Source organism: Perognathus longimembris, chromosome 2 (genome assembly GCF_023159225.1).
Source record: "Perognathus longimembris pacificus isolate PPM17 chromosome 2, ASM2315922v1, whole genome shotgun sequence".
NCBI classification, from domain to species: domain Eukaryota; kingdom Metazoa; phylum Chordata; class Mammalia; order Rodentia; family Heteromyidae; genus Perognathus; species Perognathus longimembris.
Genome location: NC_063162.1, coordinates 96,998,018 through 97,019,899, shown reverse-complemented (window position 1 = coordinate 97,019,899; position 21,882 = coordinate 96,998,018). Strand labels below are relative to the sequence as shown.

The 21,882-nt window shown below is 39.8% G+C and overlaps 1 protein-coding gene across 1 annotated transcript in view; it reads left to right on the top strand.

Moving 5' to 3' along the window:
• Positions 1-1,339: 1,339 nt before the first annotated feature.
• Scin (scinderin) overlaps positions 1,340-21,882 on the top strand; it is a 70,734-nt gene continuing 50,191 nt past the window's right edge. Inside the window, exons 1-3 of the mRNA XM_048339764.1 lie at positions 1,340-1,671; positions 8,470-8,624; positions 12,536-12,697. Coding sequence (XP_048195721.1) covers positions 1,473-1,671; positions 8,470-8,624; positions 12,536-12,697 — 516 coding nt within the window. The 5' untranslated portion in view covers positions 1,340-1,472. The remainder of the gene's footprint in view (positions 1,672-8,469; positions 8,625-12,535; positions 12,698-21,882) is intronic.

Here is a 21,882-nt window from a genome sequence, read left to right as displayed (position 1 = left end):
AAAAGCACACAAGAAGCTGGTAACTTAGTTGTCTTTGACAAAAGCAATTGGGTGGCAGGGTGAAATGCAGATAAATTGTTTCCTCATGTGTATTGTATTATTGAATTTTAGCATGATCATATAGTATTTATTTTTAAAAATAAATTAAGAAAGGCATTGAGTAATGATATCATTATTAGTCACCTTTAGGGACTCCTGCAATTTGAAAAAGAGTGATAGAAAAAGTTTGAGAGACTCCTATCTCCCATAAACTACTTAGGAAAAAAAAATTGGAAGTGGTGCTGTGGCTCAAGTGGTAGAGCACTGGCTATCCTTGAGGACAAAAAGGCTTAAGGACCCAGGCCCTGAGTTCAAGCCCCAGGACCAGAAAAAAAAAATCAGCTTTTTTTACACTTTACATATTTATTTTCATTCTTTTCTTCTTTCTTCTCTCTCTGTGGATGCCAGGTGACTTTGCTTTTCAGTGGCAGGAGATACTTTTTCATACCAGTTTCTGTGAAATAAATGCGAAGAGTGACTTTTCATCTGCATTCTATCGTGCTTTACCTATACTGCCAAAGCAAAAGTTTCAGGTGAAACAATGAGAAAACGAATACCTTGCAGCCAGGTAGCAGGTAATTGAAAAGGCAGGTCAAGAAGCTACACACAGACTTATGTGGGAGGGTGGCAGGGGTGTCTCTACAGTTTTCCTCCCTAACTTTCTAGGCTGAAGGAGGCAGGTGGTGCGAGAATTTCACCGAGGCTCTGGGCTCTGGAGCGCCAGGGGATTTGCAGAGTCCTGTCCCCTGGGCAGGGCATGTGAGGTCTTTCAGGTTTCATCTTGTTTTACATGATGTTTTCAACCTGAGAAGATCCAGAAGAAGAGAAACTTCAGCGCTCTGGGAATTTTAGGGAATTTTAACCAAGGATGCAGTATAAATTCTCGTGGGCATGGGAGAATGAATCATTATTGCTGCATGTGTCAGTAGAGTTGGTCTTGATCTTAGAAAGGATTGCTCCAGAAAACACTGTATACCTTCTAGGACAACGCTACAAGAAAGCGATTGCCCTCTTCGGCCCGGCACCCTGAAACCCAGAAAGAACAGCGTTTGTAGGAGCCGTGAAAACCACAGCAGGGCGGCGGGAATGGGTGTGCCCGGGGCGGGCGTGCCGAACAGGTTTAAACGGCAATCTTTTGCATCTGTTGCCAGAGAAAAATGGCTTTTCTGTTTTTGAGGAGGCATTTCCAGGAGTAAATCTCAAGACTTTAGGGACGCGGGTGCCTTTCTGGTCCGATGAAGGGCGTGGCAATGAGCGCTGCACTCCAGCGCCTACCGCCCGGGCTCCGAGCCCCTCCCGATCCTGGGTCCCGCCTCTGCTCAAGGCGAACCCTATAAAATCTTGGCCGAATGGGGTTTCTCCTGCGGGCCTGGGCTTGGTCAGGCTCTTGAGCATCTAGCCTATCTCTAGTCGTCGTGTGGCGAGCGAGAATCATGGCCCAAGAGCTGTACCACCCGGAGTTTGCCCGGGCAGGCAAGAAGGCAGGGCTGCAGGTATGGAGGATTGAGAAGCTGGAGCTGGTGCCGGTGCCCGAGAGCGCCTACGGCGACTTCTACGTCGGGGACGCCTACCTGGTGCTGCACACCGCCCGGGCGAGCCGGGGCTTCACCTACCGCTTGCACTTCTGGCTGGGTGAGCGCTCCCATCGCGCCCAGGTTGGGGAAGGGAGGACGCGGGGATCCGAGCACGGCAGGCTCCGGGGAGTCCTGGCCCTGGCCCGGTGCGCTAGGGGACACTGCAGAGGACCAGCCGGGCTGGGCACGCCCTTCACCTTCTCCTTGCCCAAGTCCACTTCTTGGGCTGCTGTAAATTGGGACGCGGGCAAAGTCCGGAGGAGATTCACGCCACTGACTTTGACCTTCGGCAAGTCATTTCCTGGGCTTTCATTCTTGTGTCTTCTCCCCCACTTCCAGCTCCAAACCCCAACTCCTGCGGAGGGGCTCTGCTCTGCGCGCGCAGGTGCTGGCCAAGTCCTATTCAAGGTCCCGCAAGTTCAGTCTTGGTTTCTCTGGCAAGGATGGAAGTGAAGTCAGACAAGTTTGTGGACATCTCCCTCATCTAGCAGGAAGTTTTTTTTTCCTCTCTCTCTCATTAAAAATTAACTTATTCTTACTTGTTGCCTTGGGGTACCAGCGCCACTAATTGTAGGGATTAGCATTTTGGGGGGAACCTGTTTAAATCAAGATTCTCCCCACACCCCACTGCTCACATGTTTGGGAAACAAAGTTGCATATGTTGTCTATATAAATAAGTAGTCCTAAGTGGCTACCTTGTTTATTTAGACTGGCTGTTTTTAACAGTTTAGTATTTATCTGCTTTAACGAGGACACTGTGGAACAGAACAGCTCTTTTGCAGTGGTCATTATTTTGGGCTGCTTTGGTGCCAGGCTTTCAGGACACTGAGCCTTGTGTGTTCTACTTTTTCCACCTTCTGCTTTCACGCGTAAACATCCTGCGTGTCCAGCCTCTCCCGACGAGGTCCTGTGCCAGTGGGCACACCCAGTCCAACAACGTGCTGATTATCTGAGCCTTCTTGCCTTCTCTTACAACTAGCTTACCTCTGTCCTACTGGTGTTTCTTTCCATTTGCTTCTTGAGCTCAGGAGGGAAAAACGACACAAAACCACACATAGTGCTTTTGTAAGTCTTTGAGAGCCAAGATTTCAATTCCTAACATCTGAAGATTAAAAAAGAAAACACTGAGAAGTGAATTCCTAAAAGTTCACCCTCCTCCCACACACACCTCACACTACACCAGGCATTAGGGAAAGGAGAAATGCATAGAGGAAAATGACATTTCTCATGACAGTATTTGGGCTTGCTGTAATTGTGTGCTGGCTTTAGGTGGCCGAGGAGCTCAGGCTGAGTTTCCAACATTGTTTGCTTTCCCCTTGCAGTCTCACTTTTCCAGTGTTATAACAGCAATGTCTATGTTTCACATGGGAAAATGTTAGGCACTCCTCTATATTCATGAATGAATGATACTGGATAGTACAGTGAAATCTGTACCACAGCCTTTCCATCCAGAATGTGGATCTGAAATCAATCAGAATCTGAAATGCCACAGTTGCCATTTGAGTGAGTTTAAATGGGAGAGTACTTCACAACTTGCTGAGCACAACAGTTGAGTTCGAGTCTGTCAGAAAAGCACACTGTTTGATGACAATTCTTCTATTCTGGAAGTGGATTCTTTAAGCACTGTGTTTTATAGGGTTTATAAGTTCACTTTAAGTCTTTGTTACTCATTTAGTATAATAGGAAGGGCTTTGGACAGAACATGTGGTGATCTTAAATGTCCGCAAAAACTGATGTTAATGGCACATTAAACTCTAACTTACTCTATAACCATTCTGTGTGCCCAGCACTTTAGAATATGAATAATTTATGAAATTTCCCCGAGGCTTTACCATCTCAAAGGTGTCCTAAGACAGAAGATGATATAATCCTGGCCAAATGTGATAAGAACCTTGAAAGAGATGCAGAGTGTCTTGGTTATGGGAAGTGGAGAAGCCTTGATGGGAGTAAAAGGGTAGTTAGAAGGATTCTTGTGCCAAAGGAAGTCATGGAAAGATGGAAAAGCTTCAAGTCAACAAGTTTTTCAGAGGGAATTACCCAGAAGCTTGCTTACTTCATTTCCCTAAGCAAACTGGATTTCATCTAAATCAAGCTGAGACCTAAATTAGGATGAATCCATCAGAAAGACAAGTTGAGAATGTTCCAGGAGGGAAAATTTGATTAGCAGAGATCAAAACATCAGGGGAAGTTAAAGTGGAACTGGGATGAAAGATACCACCTAGGAAAGAAGGAACTGGCCAAGTAGCAGGAAGGAAGAGGAAATATGGAGAAATGGAAGCTATAATGAGAAAGAATCAAGTCATCATTCCAGGTTTCTTCCTCCATATTTCCATAACCCAGTGCCATGTCTCATATTATCAAATGTAGCACCTTGTATTAATGTTATATACTTAAATGTAAGGCAAGTAAGAATTGTTGCACGTAAGTTAAAACTTATTTCAGCTCGTTTCCCTTTTCTCCTCCTCCTCTTCCTCCTTGTCCTCTTTCTCATTCTCTTTCTCCTCCATCTCCTCCTCCTCTTCCTCCTCCTTCTCCTCCTTTTATGGTTCTGGAGATTGAACTCAGGGCCTTATGCTTGCTAGGCAAGTACTTTGTCACTTGAGCCATGCTCCCAGTCTTTTTGCTTTTAGTCTGTTTTTCAGATAGTCTTGTATTAATTTTCTCTAGGATAGCTTCAGACTACCATAATGATCCTCATGCCTCTGTTTCCTTAGTAGCTGTATTACAGACATGCACCATCATATCCAGTCAGTTTCAGCTTTGTTCCTTAGCAGTTTAAGTGTATACCATCTTCTGCTTTTGGTTCCTTACAGCATTATGTCTATGAGCAGGGATTGGTGTACAGTTGGCCTTTGACACATCCTAATCTATACTGCAAATACCTGTGTTCACCCTTTCTCACTGACAGTTTCAAACTCTACTTAAATCCATTTGAAAACTAATACATTTCTGTTGTGACTTGTACATGCTAGGCTTCAGGGGTGAAAAAGACTGGATTACAATATATGATATTCAATGCATAACAATATATAGCAGGCTAGCAAGGATGCTAAGAAAGTGGACCATTTACATTGCAAGGGCTAGAACACAAATGTAACATGGTATAACACTCTGGCAAACATTTAGTAATTTCTTTCAAAACATGTGAGTACCAGATGAACTAGTTGGTACATTCATAGGCATTTGTTCCAGATAATTCAACATTTAGTTTCATACCAAAATCTATTCATGAATGTCCATAAAGACTTTATTTAAATAACTCCAAATTGACATCATCCCAGATATCTTTTGACAGGTGACTTGTTTGACAAATTGTAATAATTCTATACTACAAAAACAAACAAACTATTGATGTATACTGCATAAATGAAATCTCCAGGGAATTGTACTGAGCTTACAAAGGTTCTAGGAGCCACTGGTGGCTCAGAACTGTAATTCTAGTTACTCAGGAGGCTGAGCTATAAAGATCTCAGTTCAAAGCCAGCCCTGGCAGGAAAGTCCTTGAGTGTATTCTCCAATTAACCACCAGAAAACTGGAAGTGAACCTGTGGCTCAAAGTGGTAGAGTGCTAGCCTTGAGCAAAAGAGCTCAGGGACAGTGCCTAGGCTCTGAGTTCAAGCCCCACAACCAACTAACCAAGCAAGCAAGCAACAAAAAATGGTTCTAGGATTCAATTTATATATTTGGAAGTGATCTAATTTTAGATTTGGCATTGGCAAGGGGGGAAGGACAGCATGGGCAGTAAAGGCAGAAGGTGGGTAAAGTATGAAAGACAGCATAAGGGAACTCTTTGGCTGTGAGCTCTACAGGATCTGGCTGAGAAAGTGGATCTATGAGCACAAATGTTATAAACCTGTGGGGAATGTGATGCACGCAAACACTGCAATGAGTGCAAGTAAAACTAGGGAATGAAGAGCATTTATGTGGATTGTATGAATGTGGGTGTCCTGATTATGCTGTTATTTCCTTCTACTTTACTGTACTATAAGAATATTAAACCATACTATGTTTATACAAACTGTGACTATGAACAGAAACAGGGTCTATTCACCAAGAGACACTTTTATTACTCCGGCTCTTGGTAAGCCTTAATAATAGGGAGAGCAATTCCTCTCCCCTATGCTTCTTCATCAAGATTACTTTAGTTTTGCTAGCCTCTGCCTTCCCATATACATTTAGTAATAAGTATGTATATGCCTCACTATATCTTGCTTAGCATAGCATTAGGCTGAGAGATAATTTAGAAGATAATTGACATCCTTATTATATTACATCTTCCAATCCATGAATGCTTTGGCTTTATACCTATTTAGATCTTCTTTGATTATTTTCATCACCATTTTATACATTCAATTTTCATATCCCATACTTTTTTTGTTAAATACATACCCAAGTACTGGGCTGGAGTAATGCTCAGTGGTAGAACATTTGACTAGCTAACACGAGGCCCTGAGTCCAAACCCCAGTATACACACACACACACACACACACACACTAACAGGAGAAAAATCAAAGAAGTCATATAAAATTCATATACAAAGTTGCTATGATTTAGAATACATGCTAGAATTTAATCATGATAGTGAATGTGTTTTTTGCTTTTATGATTTATTGAACTATAGCTATAAGCTCATGAACTTAATACTGCATATACTTGAAATATACAATTGCACAAACACAGTCATATGTGCATACCCATGAAGCCATTGCAGTCAAGACAATAAACATCTCAAGCACACACATATACACGCCCAAATTATAACTTTTTTTTATCATTCATAATAAATCTGTTGTAAGTAATCTTGACAATGCACAATAGACTTGTGGAGCTATATGTTACCATATTCAAGCTGGGTTGCATCACCTTAGGAAAAGCAACATTGCTTGATGGAGGAAATGTTAGATTATCTCCTCTTCTTCCTATCCTCCAATTCTTTCTTTTCTAATCCCTTTCTCTTCCTTTATGTATTTTTGTGGTTTATGTGTATGTGTTTATATAATGACACAATGGAATTCAATCCTCATTTTCACATTCAAAATCTGATACTGATTTCATTAAGTCCTTGCAACCTCTTTAAGGAAAGAACTCTGGTTTATTCATTCTAATCAACCTTGGCCTAGCACAGTACGCAAACTTCTACAAATGAAAGCATTGTTTAATTTGTAAATGAATTGATTAATTAACTTCATAACTATCACTTTTATCCAAAGAGATTTCTGTTTTCACTCGTCCAAGTAAGAATGTTTGTCAAATCCATCACTTACAGTGATAACAGCTATCTTTTTCTTTTGTCTCTTAAAGCACCTCCCTACAACATCTACATCTCTGTTGTTCTTGGTATTCTCCAAGTTGGAAAAATGGACAGAAGACTGACACCAGTGTATTCACACTGAAAATCTACATGTGTTTCTATGTACTTCATTTGACCCTAGAAAGTTCACAAAATTTTTAATATGTCAAGTATTTTTCTAGGTACTGAATTTTCTTTTTCCTGAGAAGATCCTATTAGAAAGGCAGCCTTTGAGTATAAGAGGGAAACTGCAAATTGCCTCTTTGATATAGTTAACTAATTGCTTGAATTTTGGTGACTTCAATTATGATTGAACTACTGTTATACCTTCTAGACTTTTATGACTTATTTATCCATGGGGAAAATGAACATATCCTATCACCACAAAATTTTGTTACTAAGTAAAGTTGGCATATTTAATTTTTATTTACTTATTTATTTATTTTTTGCCAGTCCTGGGCCTTGAACTCAGGGCCTGAGCACTGTCCCGGGCTTCTTTTTTGCTCAAGGCTAACACTCTGCCACGTGAGCCGCAGCATCACTTCTGGCCGTTTTTTTATATATGTGGTGCTGAGGAATTGAACCCAGGGCTTTGTGTATATGAGGCAAGCACTCTTGCCACTAGGCCATATCCCCAGCAAGTTGGCATATTAAAAATAAAATCCTACACATTGCATTTCTTCAAGCCTTTCCTTTAGCATCACACAAAACCTGTGCCTGGTTTCTTTTTTGTCAAAGATTCTCTTATGACCTTAGGGAAGTTATTCGACCTCTCCAGGTTTCTATCTCCTCTTCTGAACCACGGTAGAGCATAAGTTCTGTTTCACTGGCTTGCTTGAAGCTAATTCATGTCAATTATTAGCACAATGTGAGGCCCCTACTCAGGGTCTCACAAACACTAGCTATTTTTATTTCTACAATCAGTTGTGATTTTTATGCCGCTCACGCGTAGTAAAGGGTTTGAGTTTTGTTTTGTTTTTTAAAATAAAAATTTTGACCTTTGAACTTGCCTGGATGACATGTGTTAGAATTATGAAAATAGTTTTTACATGTGTCTTAAAATTTTCTGGGACAAAAATAAAATACATAAACTTTAGCACACTAGTTCCTTAGTGAAATAAAGAGGCAGACTTTAAAATAGGGGTTCATTTTCTTACTTTAAAAATCTCTCAATTCCCTGAAGTTATTTATTCAATTAGAGCCCATGATGTTCACATTTATTACAGTGGAAGCCCAAAGTTTGATGCTAATAAAGGCCAAATCAATCGCAAAGTATTTTCCCAGCTGGATCTTGTTGTGTACCAAATGAATATTTTCATGAATCAAATTAGAATACGTTGTTGATTCTACATAAGCATTCAGGCAGTGGTGTGTGTTATATAAATGTTTAAAAGAAGTTTTACTTATTAGTGAACTAATACCTTGCACTGTGCTTTCTATCGAAGATCTTTCCGTAGAAGACTGGTGTATACTTGAAAAGGATGTTTCTGATTTCCTTCACATCAACGATTCTTCCTTCATGCCTTTTCTCCTATCATCACTGGGTACTGTTTTTTTTTTTTTAGGAAGAGAATGCTCCCAGGACGAAAGCACAGCAGCTGCCATCTTCACCGTCCAGATGGATGACTATTTGGGTGGCAAGCCAGTGCAGAACAGAGAACTCCAAGATTATGAGTCTACTGATTTTGTGGGCTATTTCAAAGGAGGTCTGAAGTACAAGGTGAGCACCCCTCTCAGAAACTGATGACAGTTTCTTCCCCTGCCCATCCACACCAAATATGTTCATGGAGTCAATTAACGTGGAGCTGTATTTTGGGGGTGGTTGGAGATGGGGTTTGAACTCAGGACCCGGTTGTACTCTCTTAGCATTTTCATTCAAGGTTGGCGCTCTACTATTTTAGCCACATTTTCACTTCTGGCTTTTTGCTAGTTAATTGGAAATAAGGGTCTCTTGGATTTCTCTACCTGGGCTAGCTTCAAACCATGATTTGAAGATCTCAGTGTCCTACTGGATATTGTATATATGCTTACCTGAACTAGGGAAGGGAAAGAAAAATAAGGGAGGGTGTAACAAATATGACAAGAAATGTACTCACTACTATATTATGTAACTATACCCCCTCTGTACATCACCTTGTCAAAAATTTAATAAAAATAAAATTTAAAAAACAGTCAAAAAAAAATCTCAGCTTCCCCAGGAGCTTGGATTACAGGAGTGAGCCACCAGAGCCTGGTTTCTGGCTGTTTCTGCTTCTGCTTCTTTCTTCTTCTTCTTCTCCTTCTTCTTCTTCTCCTCCTCCCTCCTCCTCCTCCTTCTCTTTTTGTTCACTAGTTCATCTCCACAACTACTGGACTTAAAAGTGGGTGTTCAAAATGCTGTAGAATGCATGATGTGATGTATGAAATATTCTGACTTCATTTATTTTGGTTGCTTAATTTCTGAGAAGAGCTTTTAGTTGTGGCTTCACAAGGAAGCCCTTTAGTATTTTGTAAAGTAATTTCAATAATTTAATATTGGTAACTTCTATCTTGACACTTTTCATTTCTGCTCTTCAACAGAGTTTCTGAATTTACTGCCAGAAACCCAATTCTTCAGACTCTCAATTGCTTTGGAATACTTAAACACAGCTTTAATAACAATTACAATTTCAATAGCAAGAAAGAACTCACTTCCCCAATAATGTGGTTTGATCTTTGAAACAATACAAAGAAAACCAATGAGTAGAAAGCACAGGAGGTTCAACCACATAGGCTCAGACCAACTGGACCCCACACAACTGCTGTGTATCAGTGTGAAACACTTAATTTGCTTCTGCATATAATAAACAAAACCTTAAAAATAGTTAAAAACTATATTAACATAGAAAAATAGCCACAGATGCTGTCTCTTTAAGGCAACCTCTGGTAAGAGATAGTTCGTTTGGTTTTTCCCTGGGATGTTCTCAGTGAGACTTGTAGATTGGTCCTCCTTTGCTATGCCCCCCCACACCAGGCCCCCCACATGTGTGTCTGTTACTTGAAGTGTCAGGATCACTCTTCCAACAAACACTACAAGAACAGCAGAAATGCAGAAGATGCTTTTGCCCCCCAACACATTGCACACCTCACTGCCTACCCCTAATGGACATGAACCATCTCACCTAAGACTACTATCTCTTATTTTACTTAATCATTTGGATTCTTCCTGTTCATGTCAAATGATTCTGAAACTTGCCAACATTTTAAATGAGGGTCCATAACCCTCAGCATCAGGGGCTGTGACATCCTCCAAAGGTGAAGCCATTTCGTGACGTGTGTGTCTTCGGGTATGTGCTCTCGGGCTCTCTGTCCTTGCTTCCCTCATGTACAATGGCAACCACAGCAGCCTCCTCTCACAGGTGGGGTGTGAATTACGAATGAAATAGAAAATAAATTATCAACACAGTGCATGACCAGTAAATATTTATGGTATTCACTTTGCTGGTTGTTCACATGGCCTTTGAAATCAAAATTGGACACATGTTCAAAAGTAAATGTGATAAGACGTAATTTCACCATTACTAGACAACGATCTTGTAATTATTGACATCAGAACCCTCCACAAACAAGCATTTTTTTAGAAAGGATATTTGAAAATGGAGGTCACATTTATCAACAAGAAAATCAGTTGTCTATTTTATCACTAGTGACACTGTACTGATATGAATGTGAGCAGTTGCAACTGTACTCCATAGGAAATGTGGACACAGTGATAACTTACAACCCACAACAGCCAAAATGATTACATCACACTGACTTCTATCCCAGGAATATGGAAATCACTTCATATATTGCCTCCTTCCATATCAATATTCACGTGATCAGTTGCTATGAAGATAAATAAAGCCTAGCTTAAAGAAGTAAATAACTTACCAAAGTGGTGGTGACTGAATTCAGACTATGTGAATCTAATGCTAGGGTGGTCATCCTTATACTCTGATGATCTCAACATAAATAAATGATTGTGGTGTCTGAAAACATTTTTTTAAATTTATTTTTGTGGTATAGGGATCAAACATAAGGCCTTGGGCATATTAGTCAAAGACTCAACCACTGAGCTATGTCTCCATCTCCTAAATTAAGCTACATTCTTAGTTCTCTCCTCCCCAATTTTACTTTATAAAATGGTCTATTTGGAACAGAGAAAATTTGATAAACTTGATACTATCAAATCTACAAAAATCACATTAAAATGCCATATGCCATGTGAAGATTCACCTAGGAAACCTTGAGTGTCTCCTGTCTCCTTTGATTGACTTGTATCATTTCTCTCTGAGCACATTTAGGAGGTGGAGAGGGGTTAGAGAGGCTACTTATCATTGCTCCCTTATGTTTAATTTCATGCTGACATACTTTCTTCCAGGCTCAATGATTTCCTGCCCTGAGCCATGATTATAGATAGCAGCCATCTGTCAGCTGGCAAACCTGTATTTTTAGTGCCACTAGTGTAGAGAGGGTATACACTTTACTTTGACTCTGCCTTGTGAAAGCAGAAAAAGTCTAGTTTTAATTCAAATAGTATCCATGGAAGAATAACTTGATGTCTGTTACATATGTATATGCAATATCTAGTTTTTCTTTTGTGTATTTGTGACATTAAATATTAAACAAGTTTATTTTTAAATTCTTATGTATTGTTCTATGAGATTAGCCATATATAACGTGTAAATTAAATATATATATACATATACTTAATCTGAGTGTATGCTTTATAACTTAGTTCAGAGCACTGCATCCCTGACTATATTAAAATAATTAGATCACAATGTATATCTACTTATGTAAAAAGATGAAAAGAACTTGGTAGGCTGGGATAGGAGGATTATGAATACAAGGACATTTTGGGCATCTTAGCAATATTGTTTCAAAAATAATAAATACATACATAAATAAAATAAAGAGTTGTAAACAGTACCACATAGATGAAAACATATCTGTTTTATTGTATAATACTTAGACCATCCTGTTAAGAAATATCACAACTTAAGACCAACCGTTTTCTGATGCTCTTTGTTTGTGCTTTTTACCTTTGAATTCTTTTGCTTCCTGTCTGTCTCCTATCTGAAACCTTTTCCTTCTTTATGATGAGTGCTGGGGGCATCATTATTCTCCCAAAGGACAAGTTAATGCTTTCTCTTATTTTTTTATGCATCAGGCTTTTCTACACTGAAGTTTCTCAGTACATATATCCAATTTTAAATTGTTATTATAGTAAGAAGAAAGACAACAAACAAACCTGTTGATTTGCCCAGGAGGAATTCTCTCCATATGTAACTTAAGTTTATAAAAATTATCTTTCAGTAGTTGTACAAAGGGTTTCAATTTGACATGTCAATTTAAGAGTACAATGTATCGTGATCAATGTCACCTCTCCCATTGTTTTTCCCCACCTCTCCCAGGCCCTTCATTTTCATATACATACACTGAATAGTACTGAGTGCACGCATCCACCTTTCCTCTCTCCACATAGTTAACTCTGTGTGGCTATTTTATGCTGGCCTCACAGGTTGTTCTAGCACAAACACTTGTAATAGTACGCTTTGCTGTGTCTCCTTTGCAGCATCACCAGTTCTGTTTGTGTTGTTTCTGATTGTGCTTCTTTCCACTGAGCAGGCTGGTGGTGTGGCATCTGGACTGAACCATGTTATCACCAATGACCTATCAGCTAAGAGGCTCCTACACGTGAAGGGACGGAGAGTGGTCAGGGCCACGGAGGTTCCTCTCAGCTGGGACAGTTTCAACAAGGGCGACTGCTTCATCATAGACCTTGGCACTGTAAGTTCCGTAGACACACAAAGACATCTACAGGAAAGCCAATGGCTTTTCTATCGGGTCAAATGTACATTGATGTGTCATTGGCGAGAATCATGATTTCTCCATGCTTTGAAAGAGGTCTTTGGCAAGTATTTAAATGACACATTAAAGCAAGACTTCAAAGTGTCCATGTTCTTTGGTAAGTTGAATAGAATAGTGATTTAGGTCTTCCTACCATAGAAGAGAAACTGAATAATTCTTAGCATATCTCCTCTTCACTCTGAATAGAACTTCCGCTAGTTGCCTTTTTTTTCTTTATAATTGTGTGTGAGAAAATGTGGTTTGGGGTAAAATAGAATTCCTCAACAATCAAAGGCTCTAGAGTTTAAAATGGGAATAGGATGAGTCTAAAAAGTTGGCTGAAAAAATTGGGGGAATATTTTTAACATGTGTACAACAAAGGTGTGTATGTGTGTGTATCACACTATTTCATAGTTTTCAGTTACCTTAGGGTTGTTAAAAAAAAGCACAAGTAGTATGATACTGTAACCTCTCTGTACGTCAGTTTGATAATAAAAATTTGAGAAAAAAAAAAGCACAAGTATAAATATCAACTATCACTTTAATGGAATGGGCAGCAGTATACTGTATTGACTTATATTTTCTTGCAGGAAGACAGACTCCTCTAATATCAGATACAATTCTCAATTATTATCATCATGGCAAAGAAGTATTATAAGGATTTGTATTAGACTCCAGTAGGCAATTTTAAATTATGTCTTCAAAACATTGTCAGATGTCTGGGGCTGGGGATATGGCCTAGTGGCTAGAGTGCTTGCCTCCTATACATGAAGCCCTGGGTTCGATTCCCCAGCACCACATATACAGAAAAAAAACGGCCAGAAGTGGCACTGTGGCTCAAGTGGCAGAGTGCTAGCCTTGAGCAAAAAAAAAAGAAGCCAGGGACAGTGCTCAGGCCTGAGTCCAAGCCCCAGGACTGGCCCCCCCCCCAAGAAAAAACAAAACATTGTCAGATGTCAATGTAGAAATGAAGGGAACTTCCTGTTTCCTACTACTGAAAAATCAAGTGGCAAGGAAAAGAAAGGAAATGGAGCTTGTGTAACTTCCTCTTACTTTCTCATGATCCTCATTCATATTATGTCTTTGCATCAACATTTGTAAGCCAAGAATTATACAGAGACTTGACGGGACCTGCCTTGTTTCATTTAGCATGATATCTAGGCGGGCTTGATCTTGCTCAACTTTGCGTAGACAGTAAGTGGTGAAACCAGAATTGGATTTTAGGCATATCTGATTTTGATTCTCCTCTAAGCTTTTGGGATTTTTTTTTCTTTTTTTTGGCCAGTCCTGGGGCTTGGACTCAGGGCCTGAGCACTGTCCCTGGCTTCTTTTTGCTCAAGGCTAGCACTCTGCCACTTGAGCCACAGCGCCACTTCTGGCCATTTTCTGTATATGTGGTGCTGGGGAATCGAACCCAGGGCCTCATGTATATGAGGCAGGCACTCTTGCCACTAGGCCATATCCCCAGCCCTTTTTTTTTTCATTTTAAAATTAATTTTTTATTCTATTCTTTTGGTTAGTATTTGGGATAAAGTTGTGGACAGAGCCAAAGGAATTTATTCCACATGCATAGGGGAGGGACAGACTATGGAATCTAAAAATGGAGTTACACAGTCAGTACTATTAATTAATATTAATCAATATTAATTTGACAACAGCATAACTCCAAGATATAAGGTCCATCCGTTTCTCTAAGTTAGTTAGGGTATATATGTATTTTGTTACCACTAATGTCTAGTCTAACTTTAGGGTCACATCAACTAGTATGCACAACTGAGATCACAATAATATTAATGCTCAAGGCAATAAAAATTTCATGTATAAGTCCTTTTCTACTTTAAAAGTGTATCCACTTTTCTAACCAGATTTGAGTCCTGCTTTTCAGATTTAGGCACAGAACAGCTACTATCCTACCCTTTCAGTCCCTCACACCATAGATATTTAATGATAATAAATGCTCACAAGTATCCTTAAGCTACACAGTTCCAAAACACAATTGGCAGCACTCTCTCAGAGCCCATGCACAATACTGTTCATCTCAATTTTATTTTTGCCACTTTCACTTTAAAGCCCTTTGTATTTATAGTGTCTTTACAAATAAAATGGCTTTTTTTTTTTTTTTTTGTTGATTGTGGGACATGAATTCTGGGCCTGACCACTCTCCTCTTCAGCTCAAGGCTAGAAATCCATCACTTGAGCCACAGTACCACTTCAGGTTTTCTGGTGGTTAATTGGATATGAGTCTCACGGATTTTTTCTGCCCAGGCTGGCTGTGACCCACAATCCTCAGATCTCAGCCTCCCTAGAAGCTAGGATTACAGGCGCGAGCCATGGGCGCCTGGCTAAAATGAGTTTCTTTTATCAACATAAAACAAAGTTGTTATCTATAAATGTAGGTATCTCATTGGTAGATCCATAGGCCCACTCCATAAGTGGGTGACTTTCCAATAAGATAACTCATCACTGCCATTACTTTTAAGGTTTTCTCTCTTGAAATCTTTTCCTGTATAATGTAATTGCAATACAAATGCAGTCATCTGTGCAGTTATATTATGCATAGCTTCCAATTCTGCTTCCTGACTATGAACTCTTGGACTAGTGGTAGATCATTAATGTTTGCATCCTTGGCTTCCTCATTCTTTGACATCTTGACCCTGGTTCCTGATGCCACCTCTAGTCTTAGCTGACTGTGATTGGTACTCATTAGACCCAGGATCACATCTGGGAAATGACAGTTGCCATTCCTGAATTGAAATGGAACAAAAGTCTCTGTAGGTGTGTGCAAGTGACTCATATGGACAGCTGTGGAGTGAATGGCTTGATGTGGGAGGATCTGGGTTGTTCCATGCCTAGGTCAGTCTTTTCATTGCCTAAGGCTGAACTGGTCTGTATGAGATGGGATGGGGTAGCAGATGTTTTGTGTTGCCTGTTCAGAAATCAGCTGAATTCAGAATTCATGGGGCCAAATTTGGCTGATAGTGTACTGAAAGTAGTAGATCTAATCATCTTTAAGAAGCCAAGTCTCCTCACAGACTTTATTTAGAATGAGCTTGTTGCAAAGGCCCTTGTGTTTCATTTCTTTCTTTCTTTCTTTTCTTTCTTTCTTTCTTTCTTTCTTCCTTCCTTCCTTTCTTTCTTTCTTCTTTCTTTCTTTCTTTCTTTCTTTCTTTCTTTCTTTCTTTCTTTCTTTCTTTCTTTCTTTCTTTCTTTCCTTTCTCTCTCTCTCTCTCTCTCTTTCTTTCTTTCTTTCTTTCTTTCTTTCTTTCTTTCTTTCTTTCTTTCTTTCTTTCTTTCTTTCTTTCTTTCTTTCTTTCTTTCTTTCTTTCTTTCTTTCTTTCTTTCTTTCTTTCTTTCTTTCTTTCTTTCTTTCTTTCTTTCTTTCTTTCTCTAGTCCTGGGGCTTGAATTCAGGGCCTGAGTACTGTCCCTGGCTTCTTTTTGCTCAAGACTAGCACTCTGCCACTTGAGCCACAGCGCCACTTGTGGCCTTTTCTATATATGTGGTGCTGAGTATTCAAACCCAGGGCTTCATGCATATGAGGCAAATACTCTTGCTACTAGGCCATATTCCCCGCCCCCTGTATAATTTCTTATAGTATGGATGTTTCCTACATCTATAAAAGGATACTGCGGTGAGAATCAAGCCCTGAATTTTTAAGTACCCTTGAATCAACACTCAGAAGATCTGCTTGTGCTACGAACTGGTATTTTGTTTTGTTTTGTATTGTGCTGGTCTGGAGGCTTGAACTCAGGGCCTGGACACCATCCAAACGCTTTTGTGCTGAAGACTAGCACTCTACCACTTAAGCTATAACTCTACTTCCAGCTTTTTGATAGTTAGTTGGAGGTAAGAATCTCATAGACTTTCCTGCCTGGACTGGCTTTGAACCATGATCCTTAGTTCTCAACACTCCTGAGTGGGGAGGGAGTGGGTGTTAGTACACAAAGCCCTGAGGTTGAACTCAGAGCCTGGTGCTGTCCCTGAGCTTTTTGGCTCAAGCCTAGTGTTCTATCACATAAGCCACAGCTCTACTTCTGACTTTTTTGCTGATTACTTTAAAAGTCTCATGGACTTCCTCCCTAGGCTGGCTTTGAACTGTGATCCTTAGTTCTCAGCTTTGCGTGGAGCTAGGATTAGAAGTGTGAGCTGCCAGTGCCAGCAAACTAAAATATTTTAATAGCAGACAAAGGTACTTTTTTTAAAGACCATTAGAGGGCACAAAATAAAGCCAATGAAATTTGTTTAATTACCCACATTTAAAAAATATAGGTGAAACATCTAAAGTTGCTGCCCTAATAAAGGTTCTGGATGTAACCTAAGGTTATGGATAGACTCTGAATCCCTGTTTTTTTTTTTATGTCAGCTGTTATAATAAGCAATAATCATTATTAGTATGATATAGCATATTTCCTGGAAACATTTGCTAATAGTTCCTAAGTTTAACAACTAAGGCATGAAATCATACTTTAATCATTATGAAAGTGAAGAATCACTATTGTAATTATTTTCAACATGCCATGTGAAACCAAAGCTTTTTTTTGTTGATGATCCTCTTGTATCCCCTGCCTGTGGTTGTCCCCGCACTATCACTGTATCTCATCTGAGTACCCTAGATAGTGTACATACCTGTAATAGAACTAGGGAAGGGAAAGGGAATATCAAATTGAGAGACAAAGGATAAAAAGACAAATGTCTCTAAAAGCAATACTTAGAAAACTACTTGGTGTAAACCAACTGAACAACTCATGGGGGAGAGGGAAAGGGGGAGGGAGGAAGTGGGGAAATGAGGGAGGAGGTAACAAATTGTACAAGAAATGTACCCACTGTCTTGTGTATGAAACTGTAACCCCTCTGTACATCACTTTGACAATAAATAATTATTCAGAAAAAAAAGAAAGTGAAGAAAGTTAAAAATACTTTTACAGAATGGTTTACATATGTTACTTTAGTATGTCATTAGAAAATAATATGGAACATGGCTAGATCTTGCTTCTGTGTAGTTTACTGGATCTTTGGAAAAGCAATTTTGAAAAAAAATTTTAATGTTAGAAAATGTATGAGTTATTATTTTCCTGCCGCTCTTAAAGATGTGAAGAACTTGGAAAAAATTAACAAATCAATGAATAAAATCACATCTTAAAATGCTACAACCAAGCACCAGTCACTACAAAATGTAAATGATCATGTAACAACAGTCTGTATTCTTAAAGTTTAGCTCCTGAGTTTAGCTCTTAGCACTACATGTCAGTCATGAGTGGAGAATTAGGCCTCCCAGGAGTAGAGATTCCTGTGGTCAGTTACTAATCCTGATATGCTGCACTTTGTGTTTGTGTTTCCTGGTTGACTTGTTGGGTCAGTTATTCAGCTTTGCTCCTCCCCCCCCCCCCCCCCCCTTCCTGGCTATTACCCCTTCCCCATTGTTCAATTGTTTTCTTTTCTTTTCTTTCTTTTGGCCAGTCCTGGGGCTTGGACTCAGGGCCTGAGCACTGTCCCTGGCTTCTTTTTGCTCAAGGCTAGCACTCTGCCACTTGAGCCACAGCGCCACTTCTGGCCATTTTCTGTATATGTGGTGCTGGGGAAATTAACCAGGGCCTCATGTATAAGAGGCAAGCACTCTTGCCACTAGGCCATATCCTCAGCCCTGTTCAATTGTTTTGAAAAAGCAGCCCTCACTTTCTCATTTACCAGCTGCCATCCTGACTTTCAGTCAGTGCCTGACTTTCACTGCCCCCATTCCTTGGGAATGCTTTCTGCTGTTGTGATCAGTTGCCTCCAGCAGATACCTTCATCCTGTCCACTCAGGGCTGCTTCTGTCTTCAGCCTCCCTCCTTCACTGTAACCTTATTATTTTTATCTTCTTGCCCTTCAAACCAGTTTTTATCATTCTTCCTTGAATGATCTGTTTACGTGTGTGTGTGTGTGTGTGTGTGTGTGTGTGTGTGTGTGTGTCACAGGATTCCACCCTTTACTCATTTTCTCTTCCTGAGCAACTCTCAATTTCACAGTCAGACCTCTGGTCTGAGCTCAAGGTCAATATTTCAGACTGTCTCCAAGATATCTCATTACGGAGATTTTTTAAATGAGTTCCCTAGCTTAACTCTCTTATTTTGAAACCATTTTCCATTCTACTGCCTTTATCTTGTTAAGAGAACTACTGTTCACTTGAGCACTCAAATGCCCAATCTAGCAGGAGTCATCTTGGTAGCTTCTCCCCCAATCTCCACTTTCCCTTAATCACTACCCTAGTCCATTATTTTGTTTCCTAAGTAACTTCCATATTTCCCAGCCCTTCCCTCTATTGATACCATCTTATTATCTGTCAATGACATGTTTCTTCCAGTGTCCTTGGGTTTGGGGATGGCTTCCTTTGCCTGCAGTTCTTTCCTCTTCCATGACACCTTCATCTATCATGCAATACCATCTCTTGCTGAAGTATGCAGCTCAGATATTTCCTTTGTATTTGTTTCTTGACCTCTTCCTTATCTGCTTCTCTTGTCTTGTGTCTCACACCTGTGGTGTCAGGTCTATATCTAGCTTTCTTGTCTCCATTCAGAGATTTGCTTCTCCACATTTGTCACATTTCTCCTTCAGTCATTTATTTGCCTCAGTCACTTAATGGTCCTGGTTTTAAAGATGAGAACTTGTAGTCAGTCAACAAATGTTTACTTATGCAGCATATAGTCTCATGCAGTCCTGTGTCCAGAAAAGAGATTTTTTTTTCCATCTGTAACTCTACCTGTTTCAAGTTCCTATATCCACAGCAGGAGATAAAAAACTAAAAGCATTTTTGCCCTATTAGAGTAATTTTTAAATCATTTTACTGGCATATGTTAATTTGTTATATTAAATTTGTATAATAATGTTTTATTGTGTCATTTTTGTACATGTATCTATAACAACCTTGGTCATATTTGTCTTCTCATTACTCTCTCTTGTCCCCCTCTTTCCTCTCATTGGCCTCCTAACTCTACCAACATCTTTCAAATGTAAATTATGTGAATGAGAGAATGTCTGCTATATTTGTGTTTATAAATCTGCCTTGTTTGGATTAGCATGATGAACTCCAGTTTTTATTTTACTTAAGGTGAATTTTAGTAGCTATTTAAACTATTTACACTTGCTTCCCCCCTTTCCCTTTTCTGTTCTTTAGGTGCTGGGCATGCATATGTAATAACGTAATAACGTGGCTTGGAGTAGGGAGAGGCTAGGGATAAAGAACGGGTCTGGCTTATCTTTACTCACCTTTAGTGTCCACTGAAACACAGCCATTCCATTTCTTCTCAAGCTTGTGCTTTGTCCTTCTTTCTCTGACATTTGTTAAAGAACATACTTGGCCACATTTTGGTGTTCTGGTATTATTCTCTTATGCCAACTGCAAACCCTTTCCTGACTCTTTTAGCCTCTCTCACACTCTTTTAGGTACTTTGAGTTCACTGTGCCACACTGGGTGGTAGGCCACTCTGGTGCCTATTGGCCTGAATGAATCATTGCCCTAGTGGTTTCTGCTGGAGTGCTCAGATTCATGGGTGACCCTGTGACTCATGAAGTTAGTCAGCTTTGTCTGACTGTGAACAACCCCCCTAAAGCAAATGCAAAATCATAAACATTTATTTTGGTACAGTTTCAGACCATGGTTGGTTGACCCAGTTGCTTTAGGGCCTGTGTGAGGCAGTACATCATGGTGGGAGCGGAGGTAGCCACTTGCCTCCCGACATCTGGAAAGCCAAAAGGAGAGAGCAAGTGGGGTGGGGGTGGGGGCCTAGGATTTTAAAATCCTCTTCAAAGGCACAGTGCTCTGCAACCTCCATCCGGGCACAATTCTTAGACTCTGCCACCCTCATAACATGGGCTGAGAGCAGTTATCCAAACCATGGCGATGAGAAATTAATTGGAGAGGTGTACTGAGATCCTTTCAAGGATTTGTTGCTTTTTTTGCTCAAGTTCCTCCTTATCTTCATCTACTTCTGTTTTCCTTTTGGGACTTGAAGGCAAACCAGTCTTACATCATTTTATAGTCTTGTGGTTCCTGCCACATACAGTAGAGCAGAAGGCCAAGACTGTTCCTTCAGATCCAAAGCCAACTTTCTTTTTTGTTTTAATTTGAAAATGTATTTCTTTGTTGAACTGTAATTGAGACAGGTTTGGCAGTGTCTTTAAAAAGTAAAATTCTGGGGCTGGGGATATAGCCTAGTGGCAAGAGTGCCTGCCTCGGATACACGAGGCCCTAGGTTCGATTCCCCAGCACCACATATACAGAAAATGGCCAGAAGTGGCGCTGTGGCTCAAGTGGCAGAGTGCTAGCCTTGAGCGGGAAGAAGCCAGGGACAGTGCTCAGGCCCTGAGTCCAAGGCCCAGGACTGGCAAAAAAAAAAAAAAAAGTAAAATTCTGCTAATGTATGTGATTTGTTAGAATATATATGTATATACACACACATATAGTTAGAATTGTTTCACAAAATCAACTTTTTAGACAGCAGTCTTACTCATTCCCCACCAAAAAATATGAATAAATGAAAACAAAAGGCCCAGCTTTTACTACAGCAAAATTGTTTTCTTTTACATCAAAACTATGTTGGCTTTTCAGATTTTTGTCCCTGCTATGATTGAAACTGCTTAGTTTTAAGACTAAAGTTGGATAAATTTGTTCTCATTCCAAAGTGAGGCTCTTTTCTTAGGAATCTAGTTATGATTGTAAAATTCTTTGGTTTGCTAGACACTTTGACTAATACAGAGAACATAGTTTCACCTGTTGCTACTGGTGCTAGGAAAAGAACCTTCTAATGATGTTTACCTGATGCCAATAAATGGCTTCATTGTCAGTTGCCAAGATCGAATTGTCCAAGATAGTTTCCCCTTTCCTGTCCCTGCACTATCGGCCAGTCACAAAGGCCTTATCCTTCTAAATACCTTTTGAGTCTCCTCTCTGTTATCATGGCTTTATCCATGTTCTGATGTAGTTACTTTTTTTCTGGCTACCAAGCCTTCTTGCACTTTTGCATCATTTATTTCCATCCTTTATTTAGAAGAGTGTGTGTGTGTGTGTGTGCACGCGTGTGTGATTTCTATTGAATTAACTTGGCTTTGAGGAAAAAGCAAAATATGATATAAAGAAACATCTCTTTATC